Here is a 13,856-nt window from a genome sequence, read left to right on the forward strand (position 1 = left end):
CTTTCCAAAAGTCGCCTCATTAATGTAAACACAGGTGAGGTTGAAAGGGGTTTGGTATGAGTTATAAAAGATACCTTTATCTCTTTATCATTTAGGAAAATCCCAAGGCTTTTAGGAGCTCTGCCTGCCAGGGAATGAAGACCAAATACACATTTCTTACCATAAATCACAATACCACAACTTGCTGAGCTTTTGTGAAGAATACTGTGTCTGTACAAGAAGGCTTTGGTCTTTAGTTTTGCTTTTTGGTAAAGCTTGTCAGTTCTAGTATTGGGGTTGTGCTGCCCTCATAAAAGACATTAGCAAGTATTCTTCCTCTTTGGTTTTCTTTAAAAGTTTGCATAAGATTAGTGTTACCTCTTTTTGAGTGTTTGATTCACCAAATCAGTGAAATTCACCAATGAAACCATGGGCCTCGGGTTTTCTTTTGGGGAACATTTGTTATAACAAATTCATGTTTGTTTTAACATTCATGTTTTTTAAAAGTAAACATAGGTCTGTTCAGGTTTCACTGTTGGTAAATTGAAATCTTGAAAGTTTTGTCCATTTCATCGAAGAAATCCAGTTTGTTAGCATGAAGTTATTCATAATGTTCTCTTAATATCTCTGTAATGTCTGTAGGGTCTGCAGAGTAACTCCTCTTTCATTGCCGGTGCTGGTGATTCCCCTTGTTCTTACTGGCTAAGACGTTATACATTTTGTTGGCCTTTTTGAAGAGCCAACTTTTGGCCCCATTAAATTTTTTCATTGTGCATCCTATTTCAGTGATATGTGGTCTTTTTTATTTCCTTCCTTCTACTCCCCTTGGGTTTTCTTTGCTCTTCCTTTTTAGGCTTTTTGAGAAAGAAACTTAAATGATTTTGGATCATTTTTCTTTTCTAATATAAATATTTTTTACTTTAATTGCAGTATAGTTAACATACAGTTTTATATTAATTTCAGGTGTACCGTGTAGTGATTCAGCACTTCATACATCACTAAATTTAGAGGTACAGATTTCTCCCCTAAATAATACATTAACTACATCTGAAAGTATTTTTTTTAAGATTTTGTTTGTTCATTTGAGAGAACACAGGGGTATGGACAAAGGGAGAGGGAGAATCCTCAAGTAGACTCCCCGCTGAGCACAGACCCCAATGCAGGGCCCTATCACAGGACCCTGAGATCATGATCTGAGCCGAAGTCAGACACTTAACCTACTGAGCCACCCAGGGGCCCCCCCCAAATATTTTCTAACGTACTTTGTGATCTCTTCTTGGTTTCTAGTATTATTTCCATGTGCTTCATGGAGTTTCCCTCTCCCTGCTTGCATTTCCCATCTGTTCTTGCATGTTGTGCACTTTTCCCACTAGAATCCTTAGCATATAAATCATAATTATTTTAAATTCCTAGTCTGTTAATTCCAAAACCTCTGCCATATCAGAGTCTGGCTCCAATGCTTGCTTCATCTCTTCAGGCTGTGATTTTTGCCTTTTAGCGGGCACTGTCATTTTCTGGTGAAAGTCAGGCATAATGTATCAGTTGCTGGCTCCAGCCGCGTCTTCCATCCCCAGTAAGCTGTAAGTCTCTGTATTCACCTGCCTCTCCAAGGTGGGGGGCAGTGGCTTGCCCTGTAACATCAAATCTGGGACGGATCTAAGAAGGGTTGTTGGTTTTCATTCAGCTTCTTCAGCTTTTGTCTTGTTGTGAGGACCGGAGTGACAACTTGGAGGTTCTTTACGTGTGGGATCAAAAAGGTGGGATTCTGCAGTGGAAACCTTTAGGAACTTGCTCAGCCCTCTCCCTTCCCACCCCTACTCCCAGCCTCCCTCACCCTCTGATGTCGGTGCTTTCTTATCTGGAGGAAGAGAATGTCTAAAACCATGCTCTGGAATTTCTTTCTAGCTCATTTTCTGTGGCGGTCCCTATGATAGAAATGGAGAATCTAAATCTGTGGTTGTCAAGGCTGAGTCTATAATTCGTACTGCTAACCTTGCGGAACTGTTTCAGGGATGAGCCTAGCAGCTCTTCATACACCTGCAGAGTTCCTCATGTGCAGACAGCACCGCCTTAAACCCAGACAGGATCCCAGTGAAACGCCACTTCACATACACTAGTGTGGTCACAGGCTAGCGAGGGCCAGCGGGGACGGGAAGCCTTCTTACCTTTGCTGGTGTAGATGCAAACGGGGGTGGTCGCTGTGGAACACGATGGTGGTTCCTCAAAAAATTAAACCTAGAATTGCCGTATGACCCAGAAATTCCACTACTAGGTGGAATATGTGCCCAAAAGGATTGAAAACAGGTGTTCAAATGAAAACTTCTGTGTGAATGTTCCTAGCAGTAGCCAAGGGCTGGAGGCCGCCCAGATGCCCGTCTACTGAGCAGTGGGTGAACGCTGGATGGTGTGCCCATGCAGGGTGTTCAGCTAGAGAATGGAGGGCACCCACAGCTGCTACGACATGGGTGAACCGTGAGCGTGCAATGCCGAGCAGAACGGGGGGGTACCTGCTGCCTTCGGGGGTGACAGCAGCGTCTTCAGACGAGGTAGAGCTGACGGTGGCACATCACCGCGAAGACGCTACATGCCACTGTGTTACAGGCACTTGCTTTCAGGATTTTGGTTTTTTATGTTTTATTGATTTCAGTAATCTCTACACCCAGTGTGGGGCTCGAACCCACAACCCCGAGATCAAGAGTCGCACGCTCCACTGACTGAGCCAGCCAGGCGCCCTATACACACACGCCTTTAAATGGTTAATTTTATGTGACATGAATTTGGCCTCAGTTGAAGAAAAAGAGAAATCCCAGATGAGAGGGGCTTGGCACTTTAAGACGCTCATGGTGGACCTTTTCCTGGGGTCTTAATGACAGATGGGAAGGAGCAGCTGTCCCTGGGAACGGGGGTGGGGGACTTGACAAGCACGGCGACATCCCGTAAGACAAGGACCACCAGCGTGAGCCAGCCTCGGGCCAGCTTCCTCCACACCTGCACGTTCGGGGCTCTGCCCCACCAGTGTCCTGGGCTCTGCCCCCCTGGACATGCTGTTAGGTTCACTTGTTGTAGTTTGGTTTCCATTTTGAGGGGTTGATATTTTAAATAAATTTTGTTCTTAATTATGCAAGATACCTGCATGGTTCCAAAGGCAAAATGCATTCTGAGACATCTAGCTTCTGCCCTTGTGTCTCCTCCCCTGTCCTCCTCTTCCCCGTACCTCATCATTTTTATCTGTTGCTGGTTTATCTTTCTGTGTCTCCTTTCTTAAATATACGCAAATAGCAACTGCTTTAATTTCCCCACCAATTCTTACACACAAGGAGACTTTGTTGTGCCCCTTGCTTCTTTCACACAGCCGTGTGTCAACCATCCGCTCTCCACAGCTGCGTCCGACCCCCCGCGTGAAGATAACGTGCTTTGTCCAGCCAGCCTTCCTTCTGTCTGTGGACACGTGGGTTCTTCCCGGGCTTTTGATATTCTAGAGGTGCTACAGTGAATCTTATACCTAATATTTTAGGATTGCCAATTAGCAACAATTTATAGGCACCCAGATTAAAATTTGAGAATCTCTATTTCTATGATGTATATTAATATGATGCTTTATCTTTTTCCAGAATACTTTCACAGCTGTGATATCATTTACTCTCTCAAGACCCCAGTGAAATGTCATGGGTATTGGCAAAGCCTGAATTCAAGTGAAGGGTTTCCTGTGGGGAGTTAGATAATTTTTTTTTTAAGTGTTTGTAGTTCTCTATTCAAACATTGTTTGGTTAGCATCTCTATAAAGCCAAAGTTGTCTTAAATATGATATTTGTAAGTAATAAAAATGAAATTCTGACCTTTGGAATACTTTGTTGTTGTTTCTAATATACAGCAGTTTTAAAATTTGTCTTCGTAATATGTTTAAACGAGTGAAGTAAACTTCTGAGTCCTCTAGCTCACCATTGACAAGCCCTGTGTCTCCGTCCCATGTGACTGACCCCATTTTAGAATACCAAAATCAACCTCACTGGGTCCAGGAACTATAGGAACAGCTCATGTGTGCAGAGATAGGATTCCAAACTGAAAACGCACCGGCCCCAAGTGCAGATTCCTGTTTCTCTTTGTAACCGCCGTCCCTGCACACCCGTCAGCCCGCGGCACTGGCAGGAAGTACTAGGAACTGAACTGAGGGTGTGGGAGAATGGGTCTCATCGCCGGCAGGAAAACGGGTGTGACCAGTCAACCTGGAATATTGATCCTTTTTTTTTTTAAGATTTTATTTTTATTTATTTGACAGAGACACAGAGAGAGAGGGAACACAAGCAGGGGGAGTGGGAGAGGGAGAAGCAGGCTTCCTGCGGAGCAGGGAGCCCGATGCGGCACTCGATCCCAGGACCCTGGGATCATGACCCGAGCCGAAGGCAGACGCTTAACGACTGAGCCACCCAGGCGCCCCTGGAGTATTGATCTTGATGGCCTGGTCTTATGTGGTGTTGAAAGAGCCGAGTCTGTTCACTCGCAGTCTTGAATTAGCTGGATGAAGTGTACAAGGTCAGCCGATGTCCACTGACGGGGCTGGTTCATAATGCAGGGACCGCCAACACACGGACAGACGGGTGTGCAGGGGTGTGTCTGGTGATGGGGACAGAAGCTTCAAAGCAGCAGCGAGCCCGCTGTGTGATTCGTCTGCAGCAGGTGTGGGTGATGGGTGCTCCCAGGGAAGATGTCATGAAGAATAGAGTCCATTTGCCAAAAAGCTCATTCTCTTTATGGGTGTGATATGTCCAGGCCCTGCCCACTGTCTTCCGGCCACATTTGCCCATCTGTGGCACAATTGTAAGCACCCCAAAAAGACCCGCTGCTGCTTGAGACTGATCAGCCCCCCTTCTCCACCACAAGCACCCCCCAGACTCGTCCCGCTGCTGGTCATAAAAATGCACATTTTGCTGGGAATTGGGTCAGGAAAGCAGTCTGATGTCAAGCCTGTGCCTAGTAGTCTCTGAGCACATCCTAACAAGCTTTCGTCTACTCCGTGGATCCATGGTGTTATTAAAGAAGTGACTTAGATCTTCCGACCAAGGAGGGTTATAAAAAGCCCATTTCTCATGTACTCTTTCTCGTTAGACCATGAGACTGCAGTGGCCATCAGGAGGACCCCGGGACTGTTTGGCCACACGTGATCCTCTTTTTGTAAAGGTGCCATCTTTGTCCGTTTGGTCTGCTGATAAACATACCTAACCTGTGATTTTGAGAAATATTCTGGAAGCTGGAAAGCCCAAGGTCAAGGTGCCCGCAGACTCGGGGTGTGGTGAGAGCCCCCTCCTGGTTCATGGATGGTGTCTTCTTGCTGTGTCCTCACGAGACAGGAGGCAGGGGCCAGAGCGCTGGGGTCTCTTTTATTAGGGCGCTGACCCTGTCCATGGGGGCTCCACCCTGCAAAGCCGCGATGCCATGGCCCTGGGGGCTAGGTTTCAGCACATGATGGGGGCGGTGGCACAGTCTGCAGCGGGTGCTACATGGTTCACTCTGTGGTGGCCCCTTAGTTCCTGCCACTTGCCATTTCTCCCAAGACGTGACTCCTTCCCCCAGTGTCGGAAATCTGTCAGAATTTAAACCTGGACGTTTTAAGGAACTGGTGCTCTGGGAACCGTGAAGCCCGTGCAAATGATTGTTCTGTAGGCTGCATGTCGAATCTGATGGCGTACCCCTCAGTCCCTGACGGTAAACCACAGCATCCAGACCATGGTTCCCACTCAGCCTGGCGGGGCCACGGAGTATGGAGCTCAGTGACTCCTTGCTGGTCCGAACGAGCTGATTCTCTTCCCTCCTTGCCTTGATGGGGGAGCTCTGTGGACGGACAGCCCCAGGGCAGCTGCCGCAGGGACCCGCAAGTTAGTGCCGAGAAGAGGCAGGCCTGGCCTGAAACTGGGTTCCCCCTCCTTGTGCACCCACCCCGAGCACGCAGGTGGTGGCAGAGAGCCCCAGATAAATCTTGTACCTCTGAAGGAGTGAAAGGATGCTAACATTTGGAGTGCAGGTGGGGTGACCCTGACTTCAAGCTCACTAGGGATCTTTCCATTCAAACTGGAACATACCGCTTTCTCGCTTTTTTAATACTTTATACTTAGCTCATCCTTCATTGTGTCCTCTGGGGCACTTTTCCTTTCACACCTTCACCGTTGGGTGAGCACGCATGTGTCACCGTTTCCCCAGGACAGTTGTCAGGCCATGGTGACGGGACGTTGGCCGTGACTTTATGCCCAACCACACCAAAGCCCGCTTTCTTTTCGCCCGGTGCCACCGCATGCCTCAGAGTGACCCAGGGTGGCCCGGGCTGTGAGGGGCCGCCGCCAGCTGGCCTCCAGGTGTACAGACACCACCAGCATCCACCAGCTCTCCCTGCACCTCCAGAGTCCCTGAGTGGGAGGCAGGGGGGCTGAGAGAGACGTGGTTGTGGGGGAAGTCACGGATCAGGTGGGTTTCTCTGTGGCCCCTTCTTGGACCAGCTGCCCCACCCTGTGGAGATGGCTGTCCCCACACCCAAGCTGGTGTCAGAAGGGGACAGACACCGAAGGGCGCGGCTGGCAGAATGGCAGAGGCGGGGTGCCAGGGAGTGGGGTGTCCGTCCTGGAGCCCCAGGTGCCATCCCTCCTGCCTGTGTGTCCCTAGAGCAGAGAGCAGACTGCGCCCACCGCACGCTGACGTTCGGGAGAACTGCATGTGCGAATCCTCTGTGCTAGAGTGTGTGTGATGCGTGTTTCTGTCCCCCTTAAAACTGCTGTCTTGTCAATCCTCCAAAAGGCTGGAGGGACGTAAAACGGGACAGCTGACTCCCACTGAAGCAAATTGACTCCTTACTGTCTTCCTTGGGGCCTGTTGGAGGCTGACTGGGGCAGAACTCCAGGGGTCAGGGCGCTGCTCCTGTCATTTTCATCGGTTTCCTTTACTGTTTTATATAAAGTCATAGGCTCGAGCCATAATCCCACACCTTTCCGATGGTGTCTCCTCCGTGACGGCCTAGGGTGTCAGCCTGCCACCTGCATGCTTCTGTGTGAACGCAGGCAGACGTGGGCTTCCCCGGCGGGACTGTCCCCGGGCCCACGTGAGGGAGCCCGAGCCACCGAGCGCCATCCGGTGGTGCCTGTGGGAAGCCATGTCCTCCGTGTGCGTGGGGCACCGTGACTCGTCTGCCTTCTGCTTCTTGAGGGAAAACCGCAGCTATGCGCTCACCCCGTCCTCTGTCCCGCTCCCTTCAGTGTTTGAACACCCTCTAAACGCCTCTCCTGAAACGGGGCCCAGGGTGACCATAAGGTGCACGTTCGCTGGAGAACGGTCTCTGTATGGGCGTTCAGGGCAGAGAACGTCCAGGCCGTGACGGGTTCGCTGTTCCACCGCAGGAACCCAGACTGAAGGTTCTCGTTCGAGGCTGCGAATCAGGTCGTACAGACGTGGGGGGCAGCAGTGGAATGTTGGGCCCGTTTCCGGAAACTGGAAAGTGTGCGGTCACAGGCCTGTCGTTGAAGATTTGCCCTCTCTAGAGACCACATCCACAGTGCCCTGGGCCATCTCTGTCCAAGCAGGACTGCTCACAGGGCCCTAACGTAAGCTTCTGGCTCTGGAGCAGGCCAGTGTGCATGTCTGGAAAGGAAGGGTTAGCCCGGCCAGAGGGGCCAGCGCCCTGCCCGTCACCAGACTCAGCCGGGGTGCTTTGAAAACAGTCTGAATTTGAATTCTAGAGAAACTGCATTTAAAAATGTTTTCAACTGTGTTTTTAATTTTTAAAAATGCTTGTATGCTCTTAGTCTCTTTGCCTTCCCATTTATACAGAGGGGAAACAACACTCATGTGATTCTGTTATCATCTCCTAGTGGCCAAATCAGGGTTCTCCACCAAGACTGAGTCGTGTGTGTTTTTCCTCTGTGACAGGGTGAATCGGTGAAGTACTTTCTGGATAACTTGGACCGGATCGGCCAGCTGGTGAGTACAGACCCCACCCCCCACCCCCGAGAACTGTGAGCCAGGGTTAGGAAGCGTGTGCTTGGAGGCCAGAGCAGCCCCCGGCCCGCGGGTGTGCGCACCATCCTTGGGCGCCCTGCGCCCCGCATCCGATGACTGTGGACGGGGCTGTCATGTCTTGCCCTCACTCAGCTCCCGACTCTGGGTCAGCGTGGAGGGAACGTCCGTGCGTGGCGTGAGCATTCCCTCCTCACGTTCTCGCTCGGACTACCACAGAGGACTCAGGGATTCTTTAGTGAACGGAGGATTTCCTTTAACGTTTCATGATGGGAAACGCACACAGACACACGAGGACAACTCGTCGGATGAGCCTCCGGGCCTCCCTCCGCCAGGAGCACACACATCCTCGCATCGTTCCACGGTAACGGGATCCTGAATCCTGCCCACGACGCCACTGTTGCTCCTAGGACATCCGCAGCATTCCTCGATACCGACCGCCATCCGGTCTGCTCGGGGATCTGCCCGCATGTCCCATCCGTGTTTTCCCGTGTGCGCTGCGTGTTTGGCAGTTGGAATCCGCGCCCTCGTAAGGCCCGCCCTTCACAGTTGGGCCGCGTCACTCACATGTCTTCTACTCCGTAGGTTTCTCCCCCGTCTTCCCTTTTCTCCCCGTTTATGTGGTGAAGTAGCTGGATCGTTCCTGCGGGGGGCCTCTCGCGCCGGTCGCTGTCTCCCCTGCAGTGTTGGCTCTCTGCCCCTGCTCCCGTGTGAGCCGGCTCTGGGCCCAGAGGCCTCATCGCCCCTGTTCGGTTTCTGGCGGGGCCGCTGCCCGCGTGATTGTGCGCAGTGGTCGTGGAGGGTTTTAACGGCAGCGCCACGGCTGCGGAAGACTTCCCAGAATGACGTATTACATAGATGGCGGACTAGATCTAACTAGCATCGCAAACCTAGATTAAATTAGTTCACAGTAAGGTTTGGGAGCGCGCATGCTTTAGAATTCAGGAGAGGACAGAGGTGGCCGTGGGCAGAAGCAGACCCGGGGGTTCCGGCCACCTGCCTCGGGCCAGGGGGCCCCTGCTCGCTTGAAACAAGCCCTTCTTGCCTTCGCCCCTGTTCCGGGGCCAGTGTCTGATGAAAGTGCCTTTTGGTGTTCGGTCCAACTTCTCGCCCAAGTGCGTCGGGCTCTTGATCCTCCTTTTCCCGTGTTCTTCTTCTGCTGCTAAACTTTTCCCTTCTCCTGTGTTTTACAGAACTACTTTCCTAGCAAGCAGGACATCCTGCTGGCACGGAAGGCCACCAAGGGCATTGTGGAACATGACTTCGTTATTAAAAAAATCCCTTTTAAGATGGTGGACGTGGGCGGCCAGCGGTCCCAGCGCCAGAAGTGGTTCCAGTGCTTTGACGGGATCACGTCGATCCTGTTCATGGTGTCCTCCAGCGAGTACGACCAGGTGCTCATGGAGGACAGGCGCACCAACCGGCTGGTAGAGTCCATGAACATCTTTGAGACCATCGTCAACAACAAGCTCTTCTTCAACGTCTCCATAATCCTCTTCCTCAACAAGATGGACCTCCTGGTGGAGAAGGTCAAGACCGTGAGCATCAAGAAGCACTTCCCCGACTTCAAGGGCGACCCGCACAGGCTGGAGGACGTGCAGCGCTACCTGGTGCAGAGCTTCGACCGGAAGAGACGGAACCGCAGTAAGCCACTCTTTCACCACTTCACCACCGCCATAGACACGGAGAACATCCGCTTCGTGTTCCATGCTGTGAAGGACACCATCCTGCAGGAGAATCTGAAGGACATCATGCTGCAGTGAGGGAGGACGCCCCTCGCCCTCGCCCACGGCAGCCGGGCCCGCGGGGGCTCCCCGGATCCGTGCCACCCACGCCCGGCCCCAGAGTGCCGCCGCACCGGCCACGCCGGCCCCGCTCCAGGCCCGGGGACACGGACACTCGGACGTTAGCTACTGAACCCGGGGCGTAGTCAAACTACTGAGAATCCAAGGGGTCCCTTTGGTATTCATGCGTAATACCTAGTAACACAGCTTTCCCTCTCTCTCCAGAAACTGTATTCCTTCTCTGACACACTTTAATCGAGGGTGGAGAGTCGGCGGTGGGCGTGCCCGCACACGCACACTCAGTAACGACAGCACAAACAGCTGGCCTTGCAGACGGCTTTTCCCGCTAACTTGCGAGTCTTCCGTGAGACAGACGAGCCCGAGAGCTTTGCCTCACGGTGGTCTGCGGGAGATCAGGCGTCTCTGCGCCCCTCCCAAAGCGCACGCGTTGCCTTGGAAAACCCTAGTGCCGGTTCCTTGAAAGACCCTGGTCCAGGCACCATGATCTGGCCAGGGGCCCCCAGCTTTAGAGGGTGGGCGTGGGCTTGCCTTAACACCCCACGGCCGGTGCGCCGGCGGTGGGCACGCCTGTTACACGCACCCGCCCTCCCTCCCCCTGGCCTCGCAGGTGACTCTTCTTTCAAGTCCTGACACCTGCAGTGGGCTGTATCCGCCTTCCCTTCTTTCGGAAGGTGCTAGAGCGCTTCCTCTTCCCCTCGGGGCTTCTGAACACTGGCAGGATCCTAGCACAGCCTCTCTGAATGCCGCAGCTGACCTTTCAGAAAGCCCAGGCTCTCAGAGTTTCTGCAGACTGCCCCCACCCGATGCCTTCGGACGGCCGGTCCCCGCTTGCAGCTCTGCTGGGGGTCTTGATTCTTACCAAGGTCTCTTGCTTCCATTCGTGTACACATGTCACCAGCAAACACTGCCAGACGTAGCTCTCATCCGGGAGAAGCTGCCCAAGCCCGTGAGTGTGGACACGGGAGGACAAATGTCCCTCTCTGTGCCCTTGCCCACCTACCTATGTGCAGGCGTCGCTCCCTGGCTGTCAGCACACTGCATCCCAAGCTGGTCCCGCTGTGCGTTCCTCTCCTAGGACGGTCTGTCTGGTGTGTTGGGACTTTCCCCAGCATTGAAAAGGGAACAAAAAGAGCTTCGTCTAACCGGCACCAGACCATTACTGTGGCCCCCGTCCCAAGGCCGCCCTCTTCCCGATCCTGTGTCCCTTTCGCATCTCCCTCCTGGCTCCTTTCCAGCAAGCAAGATAAACAAGAATCTTGTGGCAGATGCTGATCCAGAAGGAAAGGGCGCACAACCTGCTTCTGAGTCATCCTTGTTATCAGTGTTCATAATGAGGCGACAACATGAAATTCTTTCTCTTTTGGTGCTCGAGGCTTTGTGTCCGTGTATGTTAGAGTTCTGGTTTTTTTGGCTGGGAAAAAAACATTGCTGTTTGTGTACTGCTTCTGGGGCTCCTCATAAACTGAAGGATGTGACCCAGGGTCAGTGCCGATGACTGGGGCTTAAAGGAAAAGGAGCACTCTTGGCAGGCTCCCTCAGGGTGGTCTGGGGTCCTTCCAGCCCTGTCCCCAGGGCAGCGGGCCCCCCTTCACGAGTCACTCACTGTCAGGGCCTCACCAGCTGCCACTTACTGATGGAGGAGCCGTCACCCTGGCCCCGGCCGCTGCCGCTGGCACTCGGGGCGCCTTGGGCTGGGCTCCGCCCGCCACGTGCACCACGCTCCGGCCCCTTTAACACCGCGGGCAGGAGAGGCGGGGCTGCGCGCTGAGCTGCGTGGGGGGCCGGGCAGGCGCCGCGGCCTGGGTCCCTGGGCAGACGGGGTTGGGGGGGTGGTCTCTGAAGGCCCTGGCTCGAAGTTCTGGGCTTCATCGGAATCGGGGAAAGAAACTTTTTGCAAGGCTCAACTAAAACCATTCACAGCTTCCCCACACGTAGACTGTAGTTGTTTTTTGTCTCCAAAACCTTCGGCTTTTGTATTTTTTTTTATTTTAATTTCACTGTTATCCTTGATTATTGTCTTTTTTATTGAGTTGTTGGAGAAGCAGGAGATAGTCGTGCCTCATCTATTATTGCAAAAATGTAACAATAAACTTCCTCAAAATAAGATCTTTCTTCATAGTTCTACTGTTTACATAGAAGGACACATGTAGGCTTTTCCCTGAAATACTCTTCTATTTGTAGAGAAATGGTCTCAAAGACTTTGCGTTCAGCCTTATGATGTACAGAGATCTCCAGGATCTGTGTTCTTGTAACGTTTTTTACTTCTTGGATAAAAGAAAAATAAGTCCGGTTATTTTAACTCCGAGATCCAAAAGTACTCTCAACACAAGATCGTTAGTTAGGACTGCCTCGCTTGGGCGTCCTGGGGACAGCGCACACGGACTCAGTGGGACTCGTGGGATGAAGGCGCCCCCCAGGATGCGCGCGGCCCACGCAGCTGGTTCACGGCTCCCACTTCACACCCCGCGGGCCTTGGCTGGAGGGCCCAGTGTGGTGGCGACCACCTTTGCTCTGGGTGTTCATTAAGCTCTATCCTCCGCATTCGAGCCCAGCCACTAAGTCAGATTTTCAGTCCCCAAATTCAGAGCCCGACACCATCAATCCTGACTGTACTTGAAGGTTCGCTACCCGATCATCGGACTTTAATCCCGAAAGTGTGCTGCATGGAGCCCGACACACACAACTGTCTCAAGTACTGCTTTCCGTGAAAGCACCGGAAACACAACTTCAAAGCCAATAAAAGTGTCTTGCACAGAGACGGGTGTGTGCATGCGTGTGTGAGTGCGTGTGCATGTGCGTGTGCGGCCCTCACGTAGCGTGAGGGAGGGAGGCCCCGAGTGCGGCTCTGAGGTCTGAGAGCTCGAGAAGGACCTGCTGCGGGACCCTTGACGCGGCCTGAGCCCCGCCACCAGAGGGCGCCAGAGGGAGGGGGGCAGGTGGGGAGTCCGCTGTCCTGACCCCCGAGGTTCTCGTCACACTGCAGTCTTTTCCGAAGGAGGCACGTGGGTGCTGTCCAGCGGCCGTGGCCTGGGTGGGGCACCGCGGCGTACCCGTCCAGAGAAACACCAGTGGTGGGCGTGCTGCGTGCTCTGCGTTACCCCAGGGCTGTGGGCTGAGCTCTGTGGGTTCCCGTTTCAACGCGTGTCAGTGCCAGACAGGATGGTGATTCTCCACGCTGGCGCCGCAGTCCGATCCCCCCCCAAGGAGCTTTGCGGAGGCCCCGGGCCGAGCCGCCCGGGCAGGGCCCTCCAGCAGGAACATGGTCTAAGCGGATTCCTGGCCTCCTGGCGACCTCACCGTGCAGCCAGGGCAGAGGGGCCACCGAAGCAGTGGAGCTCCTGGGGGGTTTCTCGCCGGCTGGAGTGTGTGCTCAGCTCGGTGAGAAGGCTGCTTCACCGTCTCCCTCAAGGCCGCCAGCTCTGCCCCTTGCCGGGACCAGCAGCCCGCCTCCAGGGAACAGAGGTGGTTCCTGTGGAGGGAGCTCTGGCCGAGCCTTTCCAGCGTGGGGCAGGCTCCAGTCCTTGGGTCCCGTCCTCTCCAGGACGTGTGTCGGGTGCGCCTTGGCGGCCTCGTTCTGGAACGTCCCCGGAAGCTCGGGGAGCTGGCGTGTGCGGTTCTGTGTGTTGCTGACTCGGCATCGGAGCTGCCAGTCCTGGCTGGGGGTGGTGCTGGGCCTGCCCCTCAGGGGCCTGGCAGCCCTGGTTGGGGACACTGGGCTCCAGTGTCATTCACAAGGCAGTGCTGGGCCCTGACAAGAAAGCTGTCGGGTCCCCCGAGGAAAGGAGCTTGCTCGGTCCACGAAGACGGTTCCCCAGCTGCATGTGCTGCGTCCCCGTGCTCACGGGCACCCAATGTGCTGGTTGGCGCCCGAGCCTGGGGGGAGGGTGCGGGCCGAAGCTCAGGCGGTGGCTGTGGGTGGAGGGGGGCCTGGGCCGCGAAGAAGCCCCTGCTGTCTCCGCAGTCCCCCTGCACGGTCTGACCCCCACCTTCTGCTGGGGAAGGACAGGGCTCTCGAACTTGGAGGCTGCTTACTCCGTGGTGTTCGGATGGGGTGTTAAAACAGCTGGATTTGATCTCCGC

General features: G+C 53.8%; 1 protein-coding gene across 2 annotated transcripts in view; it reads left to right on the top strand.

Moving 5' to 3' along the window:
• Positions 1–11,880, top strand: part of GNA12 (G protein subunit alpha 12) — a 109,402-nt gene extending 97,522 nt beyond the window's left edge. For both annotated transcript variants that reach the window (XM_054507724.2, XM_045875899.3), the window contains 2 exons: positions 7,885–7,935; positions 9,165–11,880. In XM_054507724.2, coding sequence (XP_054363699.1) covers positions 7,885–7,935; positions 9,165–9,734 — 621 coding nt within the window. In that variant the 3' untranslated portion in view covers positions 9,735–11,880. The remainder of the gene's footprint in view (positions 1–7,884; positions 7,936–9,164) is intronic.
• Positions 11,881–13,856: the final 1,976 nt, after the last annotated feature.

The sequence above is a fragment of the Mirounga angustirostris genome, unplaced genomic scaffold, assembly GCF_029215605.1.
Source record: "Mirounga angustirostris isolate CCGP_5_RB_7025 unplaced genomic scaffold, mMirAng1.0.hap1 SCAF_5, whole genome shotgun sequence".
Classification (NCBI taxonomy): domain Eukaryota; kingdom Metazoa; phylum Chordata; class Mammalia; order Carnivora; family Phocidae; genus Mirounga; species Mirounga angustirostris.